Source organism: Cyrtonyx montezumae, unplaced genomic scaffold, assembly GCF_038088225.1.
Source record: "Cyrtonyx montezumae isolate F1298 unplaced genomic scaffold, pur_monq_1.0 scaffold_36, whole genome shotgun sequence".
Lineage (NCBI taxonomy): Eukaryota > Metazoa > Chordata > Aves > Galliformes > Odontophoridae > Cyrtonyx > Cyrtonyx montezumae.
The window spans coordinates 1062188-1082667 of record NW_027072041.1 but is presented as its reverse complement, the minus strand read 5'-3'; the positions used below and the strand labels follow the sequence as shown (position 1 = coordinate 1082667).

General features: G+C 39.1%; 1 protein-coding gene across 1 annotated transcript in view; it reads left to right on the top strand.

Moving 5' to 3' along the window:
- The window catches only part of DGKQ (diacylglycerol kinase theta), an 83083-nt gene that overhangs the window by 16388 nt on the left and 46215 nt on the right, over window positions 1-20480 (top strand). Inside the window, exons 2-5 of the mRNA XM_065745624.1 lie at window positions 4067-4146; window positions 13452-13551; window positions 18296-18381; window positions 19364-19489. Of these exons, the coding sequence (XP_065601696.1) occupies window positions 4067-4146; window positions 13452-13551; window positions 18296-18381; window positions 19364-19489 (392 nt within the window). The remainder of the gene's footprint in view (window positions 1-4066; window positions 4147-13451; window positions 13552-18295; window positions 18382-19363; window positions 19490-20480) is intronic.

Here is a 20480-nt window from a genome sequence, read left to right as displayed (position 1 = left end):
GCCAGCTCTGTGCCATTGCAGGAGCTCAGTGTGCATGTACTATGTGCAGCAGCTGGGTGCTGGCAGGTCAGTAAAAGCTTTGTGCAATGCCAGATATGTAGGAAGGGCTTTGCTCCCCACACCCTGAACTCACCAATGCTATCGAGCAGGTTTTGTTTGACAAGGGAGTTATCTGTGTAACTCTTTTTTTGTAGGGGAGTGCAGTTTCATGTTTGCTACACTCTTGCAGGTGTCAGGCAATACGTCCTATAAACCCTTTGAGACAGATTTCTTCCTAGTCCTAAATTTAATGAGATTCCCCAGAGAATTATTTGTTTTCATTTATTTTTATCTATATTCACATTAATGAGTTCAGTATGGGCTTTAATGCCTTGCGCTTAGATTTTTCTGGAAATGAAAAACGTATTGTGTGCTGAAGCTGGGAAAACAGTCTTGAGTTTCTAGTCTATTTGTGGCTAAGCTAATGTTTGTTTTAAAGACAAGAATAAGCCATTTAGTCAACTTGGTCATTTAGTAATCTGTAACCATTGCTAAAAGATTGGAAGAAGCTTTGGCAGAGTTGCAGCTGGATCAGGTAAGTGCAGTGCAAGCTATGGCACTTGTGCAGAATGAAACAAAATGATTTCCCAAGTCACCCAGCCAATATTGAGGAGTTGTGTTGCCACTTCACAGTGGGAAATGAACCCTCCCCACACTGTCTCTGTGACAGGCAGCTGACCAAGATGTCATGGTTTCTCAGGTGCCTCCAGTACACGAGCTCTCTCTGTGTTGGTCCTCAGCCTGACCTGCCATGTGCAACGAGAAGGGTGATGGCTCCCGAGTGAGTAGGGGACCATGTTCTGCAAAACCCAGGGCTCACACCATCCACGAACACACAGCAAGAGAGTGCTGCCAAAAAAGAGGAGAGTGTTACTGCTGCTTGTGATGTGAATTTGGGACATAAATGGGCAGGAGCGTACTGTCAGGATGAGTCCAAAGTGCAGTGTCGAAACTGTTAGGTTAAGCCCTGATCCAAGAAAGTGTTGGAGGGTGTGCTTGGTGGAGGAATTGAAATTTACTTTGGAGGTGCCTTTGTTAAGCTCAGACTGTGTGCCTGCTGAAATGAGAGGAATGCTCTTGGATACAAACACCTCTGTGTGTAGGTACAGGGAGTCTTGTGTTAAATTTATAACACTTCCAGGAGAAAAGCCAATCCACTTTGGTCTTTGAACTGACTTTCCTTGGTTCTCTCTGCAGAGCAATTTATCTTTTAGAGCTACAAGTGCTAAACATTTTCATATTTAGCAAATGCAAAATCAGATACTTATAAATAAAGCTGTTGAAGTTAAAAAAAAAAAAAAACTAGTAATTTTATTATTTATACATTTACATATTTTGTTTCTAAAAGATCCCAGGACTTTGAATTATATTAAACATCTCCTCAAAGAAGCAGCAAAATTTATTTTCATAGCATTATTGGATTCTACTCAAGTCTGTGGTCTGTTCACAAGTGGGAGAAGGTAGTATGTTGAATTTGGCATTTTATGATTCTCACCGTGCCCTCACTTGCACACTGATACATTGCTGTAGTCAGCGCAGAACAAAACTGACCTCTTTCCTTATTCCACTTTTGAAACCTGCTCTGAATTCTGAAGGGAGAATAGAGAGGGAAAAAATGTTATGTGAAAAAATGTAGCGTTTTAGAGATTGCAGTAGCCTTTGTTGTTCTAGTTACAGTTACACTACACTGCTCAGCGCCTGTCTCCTGCCATCCAAGGCTGGGAAGTAATGCTTTGCGTCTACCTGCAGGTGTTTGTTGGAAAGCTGCATGTCCCAGCTTGTTGCCCTATGCTGCCTTTTTCTGCGACACCTGCTGGCCACCTGGCTTCTTGCTGTGGATTGCAAACATCGAATTTTTTATGTGGTTGGAGTCACCAATTTCTGGGCAGCAGAGAGTGAAACAACAAGGACGAGTTGTCAAATGTGATTGCCACTGTATGCCTGAATGTACCTAGGTGCTGAGAATGGTTGCTCCTTACTGAATTCAAACACTCAAAGAAAACCTCTTCCTGTAGAACATCTTAACCTCTTCCTTTCCTTTTAAATCTTGGGGTTTTTTTGTTTTTTTTTTTTTGTTTTCCCTCAAAATTTTGTGTCTTCTGAAACTTCACAGTGTCTTTCAGCTTGATTTCCCTGGTCAAAGATCACCCCTTAAAATATCCTGCATGCTGGAATAAATTGACCCTCCTGCAAGCCTGAGCAGCAGCACTGTGGAGACCTGGAAAGACAGTTCCATCCAAATTCATTCATAGTACTAGTGTGACGAGAATTTACCACTTCATTGTAAGGTCTGACCAGTTTTTGGGGCTGGAGATATGTCTTTCCCCAAATAATTACCATGTTCTTGGTTTCCTCTGTGGTGAAGTGCTCTGTGCTTATTCATGTGACATTTATATGTGTTTTATATCTGCATTTTCTGTTGAGAATCTTCTCTGTCACCTCTTTGTCCGTTTTTTCTGTTCATCTGCACCATTGAATCAGGCATGCCATCCACCCTAAATATAGATGTGATGCTTCATAGCAGCAAACTGCAGGTTTTGATGTCCTCTCTTCCTGCTCCACTTTTCATTGCTGCATTGGTCACAGTGTTGAGCCGCCAATGATGAATGTCTGACTGCAGCAGTGTCTTGCAGTGCAGGTTTTTTTCCCGTCTTGAAGACTAATGAAAAACAAATATCAGCCTATTGCACACATTAAAACGTGAAAGAGGTCAATTTGTGCCATCAAAAAGAGAGGTCATTTGCATGGACTGGCAGTAAACCACATAAATAAGTGGACTTGCATTAAGGTTGTTGTGTTGACATGTGAGAAACAGCGAAATCAGAAGGAAATGAGCTGCAGAAGGGAGAGGAGAAGGAAATGGTCTGTTTTTGATAGCAAGAGTACGTGCTATAAGTAACAGCAATATAAGTAGACTGCATGGGGTGGCAGAAGGGAAGCTTGAGCCAGGTTGGATTTTCTGCAGTTGCCCATGAAACTTGAAGTGATACAGCACACTCCTGAAAAGCAGGGGCATGAGAAAACTTCCTGTGTATGGTGGCTGTTGCTGCTTACAGATGAGAAGTAATGGGAACGTACTTCCCCATGAGCTGTGTATGTTTGTACTTGAACTGGAAGAGTCAGTGTGAAAGTTGGAAGACTCTAAATTCATCACTGCGTGGCAGTTAGTGTGAGGTTGTAAGCATGAATAAAAGAATCCCTTCTTTCCTGTGTGAGCCATAATATATAAATCAAATCCACTCTGTGAAGCTGCAGAGGATATTCCCATGAAAAATGATACTGCAGATGCCATTTTGGTAAAATGTTTGGAATCATACAATTATTTGAGTCGGAAGAGACTTCTAAAGGTCATCTAGTCCAGCTTCCCTGCTATGAGTAGGTATGTCTGCAGCTCCATCAGCTGCTCAAAGTTCAGCCTGACCTTGAATGTCTCAAGGGACAAGACACTCAGTAAAGCCTTAGTGGAATTCTAAACTTCTTCTGAAGTAATAATAGTAGCAATAGTAGTAGTAATGTCTAAGAAGATACTCTTTACTTTCAGAGCTGTACATAAAACTGGTGACATTTGTCTCCTTCCATTACAGTCTGTGTGTACCAGTGCTGTTTTTCCTCCCATTTATTCCTGACACATGCACTTCTAGTAGAGTTTGCTTTCAGACATATCCATCTACTTTGACTACATCAAAGAGTTATTTTGGACAATCAGCTGCTTAAAGTCTCTCCTGAAAATTAAGAAGTAATTTTGATGGTTATAAAGAGTAAGAGTGTGAGAGGGAGAGGGCTGCTGCTACCTTCTTCCATTTTCTACCACCGGTGTCTTGGTAACAAAGGTAGCTGGAGTTCATAAGCTGCAAGAGATATGACATACTCATTGTGTACACTCATAGTTAGTGGGAAGTAAATGTAATTTAAATTACAAGTTCACAGTTGTGTTTCACCACATATGATTTTTGTTTGTTTGTTTTATTACCGCAAACATCTAATCTTTATGAGAGAATTAATCACTGTTCTCTTTTGATTTCCCTAGTTTGCAACTTCATGTCCCATGAGAAGTGCCTCAAGAACGTCAACATACCTTGTTCATGTATTGCCCCCAGCCTTGTAAGGGTGAGTACACAATACTGTTATGTCTCATGTCATAATGGCACAAATTTATCACTAAGTAATGTGTGTAGTACAGTTGTGGCTTGTTAATGTTATAATACTTAAATCAATTGTGTTAGTCATCACTAAAGCTTTTACTGCTGCTTAGAGGCAAAGTTCAGCATTTCCTTAAAAACTTCCCTGCTACAGGCAGCTGCAGACAGTCTGTCTTTGAAGAGCAGTTATTTGCATTCTTTAACTGTTACTAGACCTTTCAAATTGTGTCAGTACCTGGAAGTATCACAGTAATGGAGTGGGATGACTGATGGCTATCAGTACTCTCAGGAAACCATAACGTGGATATCATACTTAAAGAACTCCGTATAACTCCCCCCCCCGCCTTCTTTTTTTTTTTTTTTACAGTAATTACATCTTACTGGGAAAATCTTAAGTATCTCTGCCTAGTGAAGAGGCTGTCTTGCTTCTACTGATTATTGATCTTAAGAATTTTCTTGCTTATTGTGCCTAGAGAATAAAGTCTTTGCATTAAAAACACAGGATTTTTAGATGCCTTGCAACTTGTTCTCCCGCCTGACTTTGGAAGAATTATATTTGAAAAAGAGTCTGAAAGATAGACTAATTTTGAAGATATTAATAGTATGCAGCTGTAGTTATAAGAAACTAAAATGAGGAAAAATAGTGTTTTCTCCACCTGGGAAGGGGTGACAGAATCACAGAATTGTAGGGGCTGGAAGGGACCTCTAGAGATCATGGAGTCCAACCCCCTGCCAAAGCAGCTCCCTAGCCCAGGTTGCACAGGTAGGCGTCCAGGCGGGTCTGGAACGTCTCCAGAGAAGGAGATTCCACCACCTCTCTGTGCAGCTGTGCCACTGCCCCGTCACTGCACTGGGAAGACGTTCCCATGCATGTTTGTGCAGAACTTCCTTTGCTTCAGTTTGTGGCTATTTTTTCTTGTCCTATCACTACACACTGCTGAAAAGAGTCCAGCCTCTTCTCTTTGCCTCTCACTCCTTAGATATTTATAGACGTGGTACAGATCACCTCTGAGTCTTTTTTTTTTTTTTTTTTGAAGGCTGAGTAGACCCAGGTCTCAGCCTTTCCTCGTAAGGGAGGTTTTCCACACCCTTTATCATCTTTGTGGCCCTCTGCTGGACTCTTTCCAGAAGATCCATGTCTTTTTTGTATCAGGGATCCCAGAACTGGACACAGTACCCCAGGTGAGGCCTCAACAGGACAGAGTAGATGGGGAGGATCACCTCTGTCAACCTGCTGGCCACGCTCTTTTTAATGCCCCCCAGGATCCCATTGGCCTTCTTGGCCACCAGGGCACACTGCTGGCTCATGGCCAGCCTGTCATCCACTAGCAACCTGTTGAAGAGGGTAGAAGGGGAAGGAAGCAGGTGAGAACTTCTTATACAAGTGGAAACACATTACAACTACTGTAAGGAGCCATGTGCAAATGTCACACGCAACACTGTAAAATCAGAATGAGTAAATTGTGAACATTTCAGACCTCCCTGTCTAAAAGCACAGTTAAGAGATATTCATTGTGTAGATCTGCAAACTTGTGAAAGGAAGCTGCATTACCTTCTCTGTACACAAAAAATCATCATAGGTTTGTTTGCGTTGTGGAAACCTGGTTAGGGGTTGAGAGGTTTAAACAGCACATAACTAGAATTACTGGAAGTTAGCCAGTCATTTTATTTAATGTGTTTTGTCTTAGATGTTAATACAGTTCAGTCTTTGCTACACACTTCATCTTCCCCACATACTTTCATCTTGGGATGTCTAATTTAGATTGGCAATAAAAGGAGTCTGATGCACAGAATGTTGCCAGTGATAATAATAAGAAGTGTTGCTTTTAGTCTTAGAACCCACAACAAAGGGATGTGCAGATAGTGACAAATGCTATTACTAAGAATTCGCATCTATTACTGTTTCAGTATGCTATCAGTCATTGTAGCATGGGAAAAGGAGTGATGAGTAGAGTATACAGGGAAATTTGCAGGAGTGGTACATAGCTGACAAGCATTCATTTTTTTCAGACTTTTAAATACTTCTTGTTTCTTTGGTGAATTTGCTCCAAATTTTATTTGATGTTCTAAATAATATTTGTTGCTTTGCCTTTGAAAATCCTACGTTTAAACATTGCATCAGTTGTGGACATCAGTTTATGATTTTTTTTCCCCTGCCAATCCCTGTTCTCTACTTGTCTTAACATGTATGTTGTATTCAATTGTGGGTTTTGGGTTTTTTTTTAATTCGAATATTCTTGCTGTGCAAGTGGAACATCTGAGTGCTGATGTCTGTTCTCAAAGCTGCTGGCAGTTTAGTATTGCTGTACTTAGCCTTGAAAAGTCTTGTGCTGAAATCTGTGTTGGGTTGTAGTGGTTATGCATAAAAAACACTAGACTGTGCAGACAGAAAAGTGCAGACTTGTCCTTGAGATGATCATCTGTGTTGCATTAATCCTGGTCTCCTGTGTCAGTGAAGCCTGCCCTATGGGACATGTTGTTACACATGCAGACTCTGCTGAAGTAAATATCAAACTGAGCACTTGGCTTCAGAAAAAAAAGAATAAAAAACAAATGATGAATGTTTGTAGAATGTGTGCAGTTAGTTTTTTTTCTCTCCTATCAGATAACTGAAATCTATCTTTTTATGGAAATATCTGATTTAGAAGGAAGCATGGATAGGATTTTGTTTCTGATACTTTCTTAATAGCTTGTTATTATTCAGTGTATTACAGGTTGATTATAATTTTTTTTTAATCACAGATCTCATCTAGAGAAAAGGGCAATTGTTGAAGCTCATCATGCTGTGTGTCATTCGATACTAAGCCATACTCAAAGAATAATTTTTCAGTAGACAAGTCATGGAAACTTTTAATTCCTTAAATCAGGGCTTCCTTCCTAGGGTCAGGTAAGTGCCCTCGGGGTCAAAAGCATGCCATGTCTGCATCCTGTCTCAGATAATTCTTGATGAGTTCACTCTTAAGGTTACCCTATGGAGATTTTTTCTGCACTATTATTAATCTTTCCCACTTCCACGTACTGTTCCGTATTGGATCCAGGTCATGATGTTTCAAAATGAAAATTCACAGATCTGTCTTCTGAACACATTTGTGTTTTTATGATTTGCAAGGGAAATGATTTCTTTCACTGGTGATATCTCTGCAACTCTTTCAAGTTCAGATTCTTCTTCCTATGTTCTTGCAAGTATTTGCCTACTCTGAGGCATTTGTTAGAAGAGAAAAATCTAAACAAAAGACAAAATGACAATGAAAACAAAAGCTGAGTGGGTGTGAAATGCGAAGTTTCCTTTGTTAGGTCAGAATGAGTTACAAGTTTTTTGCCTCTTAAGTTTACTGTATATATGTGTGGGAGTGTTTTGTATATGACTATACTTTAACTGGAAATGATAGTATAATAAAAGCAGTTGTAGTGAAATGAGGCATTTGTGATGGATGTTTTTCTGGAGTCCTCACTGTATGGATGCATTGCTGTAATTGTTTCTAAACACTTCCACTTCAGGAAGGGCTGATAGACTTTTCAAAACTTCTTAAGAGCTTTTCTTCTTACAGCCAGGTTGTCTGGAGTGGAAACATTCTGATTTAGGTCATCAGCTTCTTGTGAAGATTTTAGTGCTAGAAATAAGATGTGGCTTGTGGTTCAGAGCTTGGGTGGCAGGTGCATTCACAAGTTGTGTTACTGAACAAGATTATGGAGCTCACAGAGGTGCCTGCTGGAAGAGCAGGCTTGCTGACCAGAGCCTCTCCCTCTGGGTGCTGTGTTCTGCAGTTGGCTGCATGGATCAGTTCCTAAGTTTCCCATTATCTGCTAGAAAAGTTGAAAATAGAGAATAAAGATTGCTCTTTAGCATCTTTATTAAGGTAATTAATACATTACCCTTAATCTTTAGGGTAAAGACACCCAACACTGGTAAGCCGCTCTGAATTGAGCGCTTCATTTGTAGTAGACATTCAACAGCAGCATCCAATTCTTCTGGAGATGGAGGGCTTTTATTTTGGGATTCAACCTCTATTTCTCTGATTTTTTTTGTCTCCTTGCCTCTTCTTCCATGCTGAAGAAGCAGTAGGGAGCCCCCAGTAAAATGGTTAAGATCATCGAAATGGCAAAAGATTATCTTGTAAAGTCTTTTCCAACCTTGGTGATTCTACAATCAAAGTTTTTTTTAACTGCTTCACTTGCATTGTAGTTATAAACTTCCCTCAGTCTCATTCAGCTGTCAGAGAGGTCTGATGGATTTTTCTGTCATTGCTTCAGGAGAGCAGAATCCTGTTTTGGATAATCATTACAGCAGTTGCAGGTGTTAGAAGTTCTACTTGGGGAAAGTGCTTCAGTGAATGCTTGGTTGAACATTTTCTGACTTATCAGACTTTGTACAAGACAGGCTGAAATGCAGTATTTGTAAACAAGCTGGTTAGCATACTGTTGTTAAGTCTCATCTTCAAATTATTGTGTGTTTGACCTGCATCTGTCAGTGGACTTTTTTCCTCCCCCCCCCCCTTTTTTTTTTGTTTTTTTTTGGAAGCACTTTTGGAAGAAGGGGAAGAGGTTGATCTGTAACATGAAATTAGAAGCAAAAAATGAATGCTCAATATTTTTCTTACGTTTTATGAAAAACATTTGCATGGAGAAAATTCCTTTTTATTCTTCCCCTTTTGTTTGCCTGCAGTGTAGAGGCTTTGTTAGTGATCTGTGGGGCTTTTTCACCTGCGTGATCTGCTACAGGAAACCTGCTTTCTCAGGTGGACTGGATTCAATGTTATTTCCACTACTTTTGTGTGGTTCTGGGATTCTGTGTCTATCGTAGCAATGGCTGGACTGCAGACTGATCTAATTTTGCCTGGGAGCTTGCTGGATGTCCCTGACTGCCTTCTGCAAGAAGGTCTGACCCCCAACTCAATACCTGGCCCATACCTGCATTGTGATTCAAGTGCAATTGCTTGGAGCATGCCAGCCACATGCCATAATACAGAAGCCAAATAAGGTGTAAAAACGTTAATGGTAATCCTTTATGTGCCCCACGTTTTCCTGTTTTTCTTCCCCAAAGTGATAGCCAGCCACCTAGGTAAAAAGAGAAGGCTGGCACTCCCTAGTTCATGAACTGCAGAGCTCACTACAGTAGGCTATGTTGGTGTAAGCTGCCTGGTAGCTCAAACACTCCCAGAAGAGCCCCATGGCTGTACCAGTGACCCTTCAGATTGAGAAGCTGTATGGGATGTCACTGAGTTTGTTTCTTCTAATTAGTGATGTTCATCTCAACAATAGTTCGTTTCCACTGTAGGAATAAAAGCAAGGAGTGATGGTACCTTGCATATTAGCTTCCCTTTCCAGTGTGAGAAAAGCTACTACAAGAAACTGTTAGTTGCAGTGCAGAGTTCTTACACAGATCTTACTTCATCACTGAAGTACAGTAGATTCCTGATTTGAAATGGTATGAAATTTGCTGTACATTTTTCATCCTGAAGAGTCCTTGAAAGCTAATTTACATATGGGTAGTTAATGTCTAATGTTCTGTCTTAGACATCTGTGGCATGAAGAAGTGGTTTGTGGACATATAGACTTCAAGTGAGTGAAATGGCTGTCTGTGGTTACTGAGCAATAATAACTGAAAAGATGCTAATACTGGGAAGGTTGAGTCACAAAGTTAGCTTCTCTCAGAGAGAGCATGGTGTTTATGCAGCTATCAGAAGAGTGGACATGGACTCCAATCAGATCTGAACACGCTATAGAGCAAAGGTCTGGGTGTCGTAATGAACCCTGAGAGCTCTGGATGAGAGTGTAGTTTTCTACTGAAAACATTAGCCTATATAGATGTTCTTGTTTCAGGAACACCTGCACATTTGGATTTTTATTGGCAATGCTTTTGGTACGCTGTAACAGTCCTGTATTCTTGTTCTATAGAACAGTCCACAAAAAATCTCTGTTACTAGCCTTGTGAGCAAATTATGAAGTAATTTTTTTCCAAGCTAATTTTGCTTATCTTAAAAGTGCCACAGTGCTGTTTGAGCTGAAAACTCTTGACTTCAAGTTGAATTCTCTTTGTCCAGCCTTTGGAGGTTCTTGTGTTTGTATCTTTGACTCTGTCCATGACCCACACAGTTTAGGTGGTAGCTGGGCTGTTCTCTGCATAGTGATTGCATCTCAGTGTAAGAGCATGTTAAACTGATAACTTGCTGTTGTCCATGTGCATGATGCCCTATGGCATTTCAGGATGATGAATAAATTTAAAAGATTCTTTGCCACGCTTTTATTCTAAAGTTCATAGTAGTTTTCTTGCTGGAGATGCATTTGTTGCTGTTCTTTGTGTGAATACAAGAAAGTGTATTCAGAGCACAAGCTGTGGAGCAAGATAAACAGCATGAGAAAGGAAGGCTGAGAACCAAGGACATTCCAGAAGAAAAGGAAAACAAGTTCAAGTAAGCTGTGTGATGGCTGCATGATGATGGCCCTGATTGGATGAAGAGCTTGTGGCTTGGGATGACTCATGACCCCAATTGGATAAGTGCCTGTATGCACAGTTATGGAGTGTTTGGGGAGTATTTTGTTGACATGTAAAGGCGGGTGGGAAAGTTAAAAAAGAAAGCTTGTGAATGTATATAAGGGATGTTAAAACCTATAGTAAATGATTTGGATTGCCCATATCTGAGTCTGTGCCTCAGATGCTGCAGTTCATATGTATGATGCAATTGCATGGTTTTGTGCTCTGCGCTTGCAGAGATCGCACTGAAGGGATAGGAATCAGCAGGCTTTAGATTTCTGTAGAATCAAATTTCATTTCTAGCTGATACAAACTTTTACAGAAATGTGTAATGCTAATGCTTTGGATTTCTTGCCACGTGGCAGTAAACAAAATAGGGACTAGGAACATCCTGTTCAAGATTCCTGTACAAGATCATCGTGGAGGTTATGCTGGAGTGTTAGCATTATACTTTCTGTTGATGGATTTCTGATCAATACTGTAAGGGCACCTAGAAGTCACTTAGTGGTATTGCTAGTAGAAATTTTCTGCGTCTTTCTCTGGAAACTGATTTTAGTGGTTTGCATAAAGTAATTTAAGGAGCTGAGCTGAAAAAGAAGTTTCAACTCTCAACAATTATTAATGTAAGCCCCCTTCTGTATCTGTAGTTTGCTGTGCTTGTACAGGTGAATATAAATTAATGAATAATAGATAGTTTTTCATATGCTGACATGCTGCCTCTCCAGCTTTCCCTGTCTTAAGAGTTTGGTATTGTTTATATATAGGGTGCTTGGAACTTCTTCAACAACAAAAGTGATGTAGTGAGCAGCTAGGAAAAACTGTGTGATTGATCAGCTGATTCATTATGTTGTACTGGCTGTTCTCCATATTTTTTTTTAAATCATTCCATCTCTTTTTCCAGCAGGCTCTGCAATAGTTTTATACATGCAATTTGTAGAGCAAGTTATAGGAGCAGTCATAATAATCAAAGGTTTTTTTTACTTGTTTTTGAAAGCAAGAAGTTGAAGGAAAATTTTCTTTTTTCCACCCAAAGTTTCAGTCAGTTTTGGCACAGACTCAAGTCTTCAGAGGATTGTCACCAATGTTTTAATAAAATTTAGACTGCAGAATTTAGACTTGTCTTTTTTCCCTTTAGCCTTCTAGATAAGTATGGTCAGGCCCTGGATAAGTTTGTCTCTTGTCAAAGTAGAGTCTAACAGTCTTTCCCAAAATAAATGCTGCTTTGCACAAAACTGTTTTTACTTACAGAGTGTCCTCCAGATAACTGTTCTTGCTTATTAAACACTATGGCAATAATGAGAAGCCTGCATTTCTGTGCCAATTGTAAGATAAAACAGCCAGACTCAAGGCAGGGAAAGTAAAGATTGAAATTTCAAACTGGTTGTTGAAAGGATTGTGAGTCCATGCTGGGTGTCCAGAGCACGTTATTGAGCACTCCAGAGCTAACAGAGGTCTCTCCTGATTAACGCCTTGATTAAACTTCCAGCGATACTCTTCTCTTTTCATGTTACATCTGGCAAAGTTTTACCTTGCTTTATTTACTGTGCATGCTCAAAGTACAGGGTTGGATAGCATAATTATGCCTGTGCACTCAGATACAGAAATACAAATGGGAACTAGGCCTTCATAAGTGGAAGGGACATTTTAGGTCTACAAATTCTGTTTCAGGACATGACAGATTTACTGCTAGTTTTTTACAGGAAAACTCCATAAGGAAAATGCTCAAATCCTTCTCAAAACATTGTTTGCTTATGCATCTGATAGGAAAAGATGTTTGTGGCTATGTGTATCTTAAGTCACTATTTCTTATGCTTTTTCTGGGAATGACTGATTATATTTCATGCTTAAAGATACCGTCTGTTGGCCCTCACAAGATCTTTTCTTCTTTCTGTAATGCAAGAGACAGAAGCTAAATCAGATACATTTGTCAGGAAGGGCTTATGTGTTACAAGATACAGAAGTTTAAAAATCCAGAAAGTTACTTACCTAAATCACAGAGAAATTTTATTGAAGTTATTTGAATTCTGAGTTCTTAAAGATGCAGTTCTGCTTTTCGCTTCTAATGTAAATGTGAGTTTTGACAAAGATATGCATCTTGTAGGAATAATGGTCTCTTGACCAAGTATAACACTCAAATATATTCCCTCAGGGAATCACAGAATGCATTGTGGCCACATTCATCTTTTAGAAACTCTCTTGAATGTATCTTCAGAATGTTTTGCTATATAAGTTTTGATATATATGTATTCAGCAATTATTGTTTAATGGTCTTCGATTTAATTTGTGTTGTAAGGGACCTTAAAGGTCATCTAGTACCAATCTCACTACCGTGAGCAGGGATATCATGTTAGTGGTTGTCTTTCTTCCTTCTTCCATTATCTGTTTCTGCTCCAAGTGGTACTGTACCTTCCAGTTTTTGATATGGACTATATCGGTACTGAGCTTTTGTAAATTGTCTCGACCGTGTCTTTAGGGTATTTTGTCTGAGTGTCTGTGTGCAGCTATTACAATTTAATGGTCTTTGATTCAGTTATGAATACTCAAGAGATTAACTGAGGTTTCAGGTAAGTTGTTTGACTCAACACAAAGGAAGTCTTAGCATTCATGGCTCTGTGAATCATCAGAAGACAGACTGGCACTTAAAACTGTATTCATTTATTTATATACTTATATATAGTATTTGTTCTCAGGTTTACTTAAGTACACATTATATTTACTGTTTTGCCTAATAGAACAGCTTCTGTAAGCTGTAAATACCATTCTGTAAGCTGCAGTTTGATGTTTCATTTATTCTTTGACAGGTTCCAGTTGCGCACAGTTTTGGGCCTCCAGGACATTACAAAAGAAAGTTCTGCACAGTGTGCAGAAAGTCACTGGAGTCACCCGCCTTTCGATGTGAAGGTAAATTAAAATGCACAGTTTGTGTGACCATCCAGTAATTTCTGTATCATCCACTAATGTATGCTTTGTGTACACTGCTTATGTGTATACATAAATGTGTGTATGTATCACAGAATTGTAAGGGCTGGAAGGGACCTCTAGAGATCATGGAGTCCAACCTCCTGCCACAGCAGCTCCCTAGCCCAGGTTGCACAGGTAGGCGTCCAGGCGGGTCTGGAATGTCTCCAGAGAAGGAGACTCCACCACCTCTCTGTGCAGCTGTGCCACTGCTCCGTCACTGCGCTGGGAAGAAGTTCCCACACACATTTGTGCAGAACTTCCTTTGCTTCAATTTGTGGCCATTTTTTCTTGTTCTATCACTACACACTGCTGAAAAGTGTCCAGTCTCCTCCCTTTGACTCCTGCACCTTAGATATTTATAGGTATGGATCCTTTTGCTGGATTCTTTCCAGGTGTTCCCTGTCTTTTTGTACTGGGGAGCCCAGAACTGGACACAGTACTCCAGGTGAGGCCTCACCAGGGCAGAGTAGAGCGGGAGGATCACCTCCCTTGACCTGCTGGCCATGCTCTTTTTAATGCACCTCAGGATAACATTGGCCTTCTTGGGCACTAGGGCACATTGCTGCCTCATATGTATATGAACCCCTATATATATGCGTGTGTATACATATACATACATACTTATATGGCAATAATGCCCTCAGCTGTTTTTAAGGCTTTGTTATCCAATTATTGACGATGGAAATCTGTACATTAGATTTAAGGCACCACAGATCTGTAGTATTGATGATGTATTGCAAGTCCATACGGGAGATGTGCAAAGAATGATAAGCTGTTATGTCAAAAACTTCCTCTGTTGAAATAATTCCTTTTTCCAGTGGAAGCTTTTGTTGCACAGAACTTCAGGTATTCCTGTTTCTCAAACCTTCTACGTTCTACAAAAGAATGGAATATAACTTTGTGTATTACTAGTCTCTGATGTCTGTTGCCCTCAATGGGGATGAAGTGCCTTTTGTGGAAAGTAACTTTGATTATCAAAGAGGTAGTATTCTGTGTTCTGCCCTAAGCTCTCTTAAAAAAAAACAAAAAAAACCATAACTCGGGAGATCACTTAAGCACCATGATTTCAGGATACATTGATTTGTAACATATGTTGTCAGTACTTCACTGATTTTGACGTGAGGCAACTCCTTAATTCTCCCCTGACACTTTTGTCTTAAGCTTCTATTGATCTTTGTTATGTTGATGTTGTGAGGTTGAATAGAACGTAGTGTTTTAAATGAATGCTACCTGTGAACTGTTTTTTTCTTGTTTTGTTTTAAAAAGTTAAAAAGCCTCCTGAGAGGCTTTCAGAATTGGTCTTATGCTGCAGATAACATCTTACTTGATGTGGTCACTTAGGTGCAGCGTAAGGAAAATGTTTCTCCTTGATCAGAGAATTTAGACTTTAAATTATGCTGTATCTTTTTGCTTCTGCTTAAATCTGGTGAGTTGCTTAACAAACCTAAAATTTATTCTACTAACAAATTGGAATCTGTCACTTAATATAGTTATCATGTGAGCAGGCTGCTTTAGTGAGATGGTCAAGGAGCTACAGATACCACCGAGTCTTTTCCCATGACCTGTCATAATTAGCTTTTGAAACTGGTGTGGGACATGAAATAAACCAAGAATTTGAAAAGAAAATTTCCTCTAGCTATGTCTTCTTAACTCCTGAAAATAGCTTTAGCTTAGTGGTCTGTTTTAGTTCAAGCTTTCTAAATTTTGCCATCATCTTCTTAAAATCTTAATTATATTATATTACCTTTGTATGTGTTGCAGGTGAATATATTTTTTTCAGAGGTTTCCAAGCAATGTGTGAAATCAAGTTACAATTAGGTAATACAAATGGGTAGGCTTTTTTTCTAGTTTGTTGAAGATTCTGAATTGTGTTCTGTGGATTCAACAGATTTTATTTATTTATTTATTTATTTATTTTGCACGGTGTGACTTTGCTTTTCCATGTTCTGAATACCAGTAGCTCTACAACTTTTTTGTTTCTTTGACTTTTAAAAAATGTAGCACAATCGAGATTAATAAAATGTAAAAAAAAAAAAAAAAAAAAAAAAAAGCCTTCATTTTCTCCCTGAAAATGCTTTTAGAATTTGTTTTAGAACTCAGCTTTTAAATACAAATGTAGATGTTAGACTTGCTTCCTTTTTTGCTCTTTTGTAGTGACTGTGCTTAACAGTATGTGTCTGCTGTTGGTTATGATGTTCTCCTCTGACGCTGAGATTTAAAGAATCTATCTTGGAAAATTTGGTGTAACTAAGACAGAAAGTGCTAGCAACTTGAAATTACGTTTTCTAAGCAAATGACTGACATAATTGGTCATACTTTTAAAACAATTGACTTAGGTTGCTTTGCTCTCTCCATGTCTTGCAGTATCCTTTTTGGTTTTTATTTGTTTGGGTTTTGTGGGTTTTTTTGGAAAGAAAGTTATCAGACAAGTGCTGTTCACTGTGTGTGCTTGATAGGGCATCTTTTTTCAGAAACTAGCATATATATGTATGTTAACTCCTGATAAGTTTGGTGCATATGCTTCATAGGCAAAAAATTAAAATATTTGGTATCCAGCCTCAACTGACAATTCTTAGTTGCTTTGGATAGCTGTTCTTGCTGTAGAATTCACTAGAAAGTGTTCAACCCAGACCCAGGATACTGGATGTCCCATTTCCTCTTCTTTCCAAGAAGGAATTGAAATAAAAGAAGAAAAAAGAGACTATCACAAACATTGGTTAATATTGGTTCCGGCATAATAGTTTCTTTTTAAGCATCAGTCAGGAATAGTAAATTGTGAACTTTTACTTAATAAATGGATTTTATTATTTTTTGAGGAGTGTGGGTAATATTTTAAAGGTTCCTATCCAGTTTATGTTTCTGAAATATATTCAGAGCACTTGAGTGATAAACTTGAACAGAAATCCTTCCTTCTGTTATGACTTAAAGTGCTGATAAAGGTAGAACTGGTAGGCACGCTGATTTGAATTGATCTTTACATAGGAACGACTTTATCTTTCTTTTCAGTAGGATTGCTGCCTTAAGGGTTTAACTCTTGTGACACTCCTGCCTTTCACATGCGTGCATTTTCTTTCTAATTGTGAGTGGGGATTACTGTCAGCAGCAACAGGGGAAACAATAATTTAAAAACCTTCTGTATTCTTACACAGGATAGCAGAGGGTGGTGTGTGTTTGTGTTAGCAGAGTTAATGATAAAAAAATGTTTTCATTAATTCCTTGAAACCATAATGTGATCTACAGAAACTTTTGCCACTAGTGAAGCTATGACTAAAAGCACCTAGCTTTCCTAGTGTGTGAACATTTGTTGTTGAGATGGTAAGCTGTGCTTCGGTGTCATGGCAGATCGTGGCTTTCTTCAGGGTTATAGTAACATAGTTTTCTAGAGCTTGGATAGCACTTTCATAAGAGGTATTATACGTTCAGAAATCAAACACAGTTTTCAGGATGCTTTCTGGTAGCACAGATAACATTCACACTTCCTGCCTTCCAATCTTCAGGTTACAGTCTTCAGATTATTGCAGCATGCTTAGATCAATCACCTGTTTTACAGGGAAAAGAATACATTTGGAGAATACAACTGTTACCTCTCACTTCTGTTTACTTGACCAAGAAATTGGGTGCCTTCCCAGAGCACTTGTGTAGAGAAGTCTTTAGAAAGCAGCTATATGTATATTGTTTTCATACATCTGTCTTCCTTAGAGAAGGGTCCTAACCTTTACAATAATTAAGCTAGGTGTTGAGGTCTTTTAGTTGCTTTTGTGGGGTTATTTTTTAGCTACTGTAGCTATTTTTTCCTATGTACCCTTTTCTTTTACATCTGATATATCAAGTTAGATTTTAAGAAATAAAGAAACCTACCCAACAGTTTAGCCTTCACTAAAACTTCTGGCTGAAGTATCTCAGGTGTTTTGGATGACAGTGTGAAGCTTACTTAAGAAAAGGCTCTGAGAAAAAATATCATTTTCCTTTTCCTGACAACAGTATGCTACCATAGCTTAGACATATCTCTAAAGTGAACGCACCCATTTGTTCAGGTTGAGCTTAAAATTCAGTGCTCAGTATCACATCCAGTAGTGAAGAGGATCTATTTTCTGAGCACATGCATCATTCAGGCCACTGTACTCTGCCCAAGAAGGAAGCCACTTCTTGTGTTTGGGCTCCACCGTGTTTGCAAGGGCTTTGGAGCATACTTTTAGGAAGATAATTTACATTACACGCAACACTTGATGTTCAGATGCAAAAGAGAAGCTTACTTTCTGTTCCTGCTTCCAACATTGAGTTTTTTTTATTTGATTAAATCAAAGTAGACTTCAGGAGTGATAATACTAGAATAGGCATCTGTTTCCACGAAAAGGCGATTCGAGGCTGTAATAGGCCAAACAGTTGCTACAAATTCAGCTTGTTGTATTGGAAGGAAAAAGGCAAGTAGTTATGAGCAAAATTAGCTCAGCCTTTCCTCCTATTTGCAGCATTGATTTAAGACAAAGGAAATGGAGCAACACACAGGGTAATGCTGAGAATCTTTTATTGCCTACCTTTGCCAGACAGAAAAGAGCATGAGGGGATGAAAATATGTTGCAAAAAGGTATTGGAGGGAGGTACAGGATGGAGGGAGGAAGGAACAGAAGAACTGTAGAAACCAAGGTACTCTGGCTTAGAGATTTTCTTGTTTTCATCTTTTCAGTCTGTGAGCTGCATGTCCACACAGATTGCATCCTGTTTGCTAGCAGTGACTGCCGGCAGTGTCACCAGGATGGACACCAGGACCACGTAAGTGTCAGTTCCTCTGCTGCAGAAAGCAATCACACATTTTCACTGCAAAAATAAGGGTTAGAGGTGTCAGAGACGAGAGTCCTGACCATTTTGTTTTTCAGTTTTTGGTGGAGTTTTTTTTGCACAGCTTGACAGTTGACAAAGGTCTTTTGAAGCCTATCTGTAGACAAAGATTTGTGGCTGTGGAATGTGTTGGAGATAGTGAGATGAACTTAGTTTCATGAGGTTTACAGAATTCTTGCTGAAAGTCTGTGCAGCATATACAGTGTCCTAATTAAAAGCTGAAACCAGTATCTGCCATCTTTCTAAATACTTAACTTGTAGAAGCTGGTACAGAATCATAGAATGACCAAGGTTGGAAAAGATCTACAAGATCATCCAGTCCAGCTGTTCATCTATCACCAGTCTTTCTCACTAAACTATGTTCCACAGAATAACATCTAAAAATTCCTTGAGTACCTCCAGGGTTGGTGACTCCACCACCTCCCTGGGCAGCCCATTCCAGTGCCTGACCACTATTTCAGAAAAGTATTCCCTAACATCCCATCTGAATTTCCCCTGGCACAACTTTCTCTCTATTCCTATGAAATTATTTTTTTCTTTCTGTAGAGTAAGCTTTTGGGTGCAGTGCATCCCTGGTGAATGACATTCCTGTCTTCCTGCAGCTTGTCAGCTGAGACCTCCTGACTTCCCACCGTCCAATATATGTGCAGCACTATTCTTCTAGGATTTATTTTTTAGTCTTTAAGAATGTTTAATTTTGGTGGACCGCAAAGACAAAGCAGTGTGTAATAAATGTTTGGGTAGTTCAATAAGGTCTTTCTATGAAATATAATATCGAAGATCTTACTTCTAGTAAAAAAAACAATGTTCCAGATACTCTTTCCTAGAGCTTTTTGAATTACTCATTTTAAATGAGGTTGAAAGTGTTTCTGTAACTGTTTTCAGATGTAACACTAAGTTGTAATGTTTCCACCAGGACATTTACCATCACCACTGGAGGGAGGGAAACCTTCCTTCAGGAGCTCGCTGCGAAGTTTGCAAAAAAACCTGTGGCTCTTCTGAGGTGCTGTCTGGCATGAGGTGTGAATGGTGTGGCATCCTGGTATGTTGTGCTGTTGGGTGTATTTGTGGGAACCAGATCTATTTAGATATATGTAGAAATGTATACATAAATTAATATATGTGTGTGTGTATAGTAGTTGGTTCCATCCCTGTCTATAGCAAGGGGAATTTATATTAGATGATCTTTAAGGTTCCTTTCAACCTATTTGTGAAATAGAAAGAAAATTTTTTTTTTGTCCCATTAGCCACTCAAATGAGCAGTTTGCAAAACTGAAGTTAAATTTGATGTATAATCAACAGAATTAGATCTGAATGGAGGCTAACTTATGCTTAAAGATTTCAGCTTGTAAGCCTGCAGTGATTCTGATACACAAAGTCTGTAGTTCTTTTAAATTATACATGTTCCAAAAGGTCAAAGGCTTACATTCTAATGTGCATTTTCCTCTGCCAGTGCCAAATAGTCTGAACCTGTAATTTCATTTTTAGTAGTGAATGCTAAGTTTCTGTCTTTTTTTTTTCCTTCCACATGACTGACAGTTAGTTCCTGTGCAGGATGACTATGTCCTTCAGTAGACTTCATGAATGCCAGTCTCCTGCATACGTCAGAATTAGTCCCTCAGCTGAATGCTACCTTGTGTTGAAATATAATTGCAGTGCAAATTAGCACCAGGTGTTGGTGGGAACTGAGATATGCATCTGGTGAACTACATCGGTCTGTCACGTAATGCAAGATGAGGCACAATATGTAGTTAAAATTTAAAATAAAAGTCTGATGCTATGCAATATTTCAGACATTATTTGAATCATTTATTTATTTATTTTAAAAATAGTGTTTTTAATTTGGAATCTGATTCATGATTTCTGAGGCGGCTGGAGCTGTCTCTGCAAACAACAAATGAGACATGCTGCGTGGCCACAGTTACAAGGCATGTATATTCGACAATGGTGGAGAATCTAGGACAGTTAAAAAGTCAGAAACAAGCCAAGTCTGACTTGGAATAGAACTCCAAAACATATCTTAGCCCCAAATT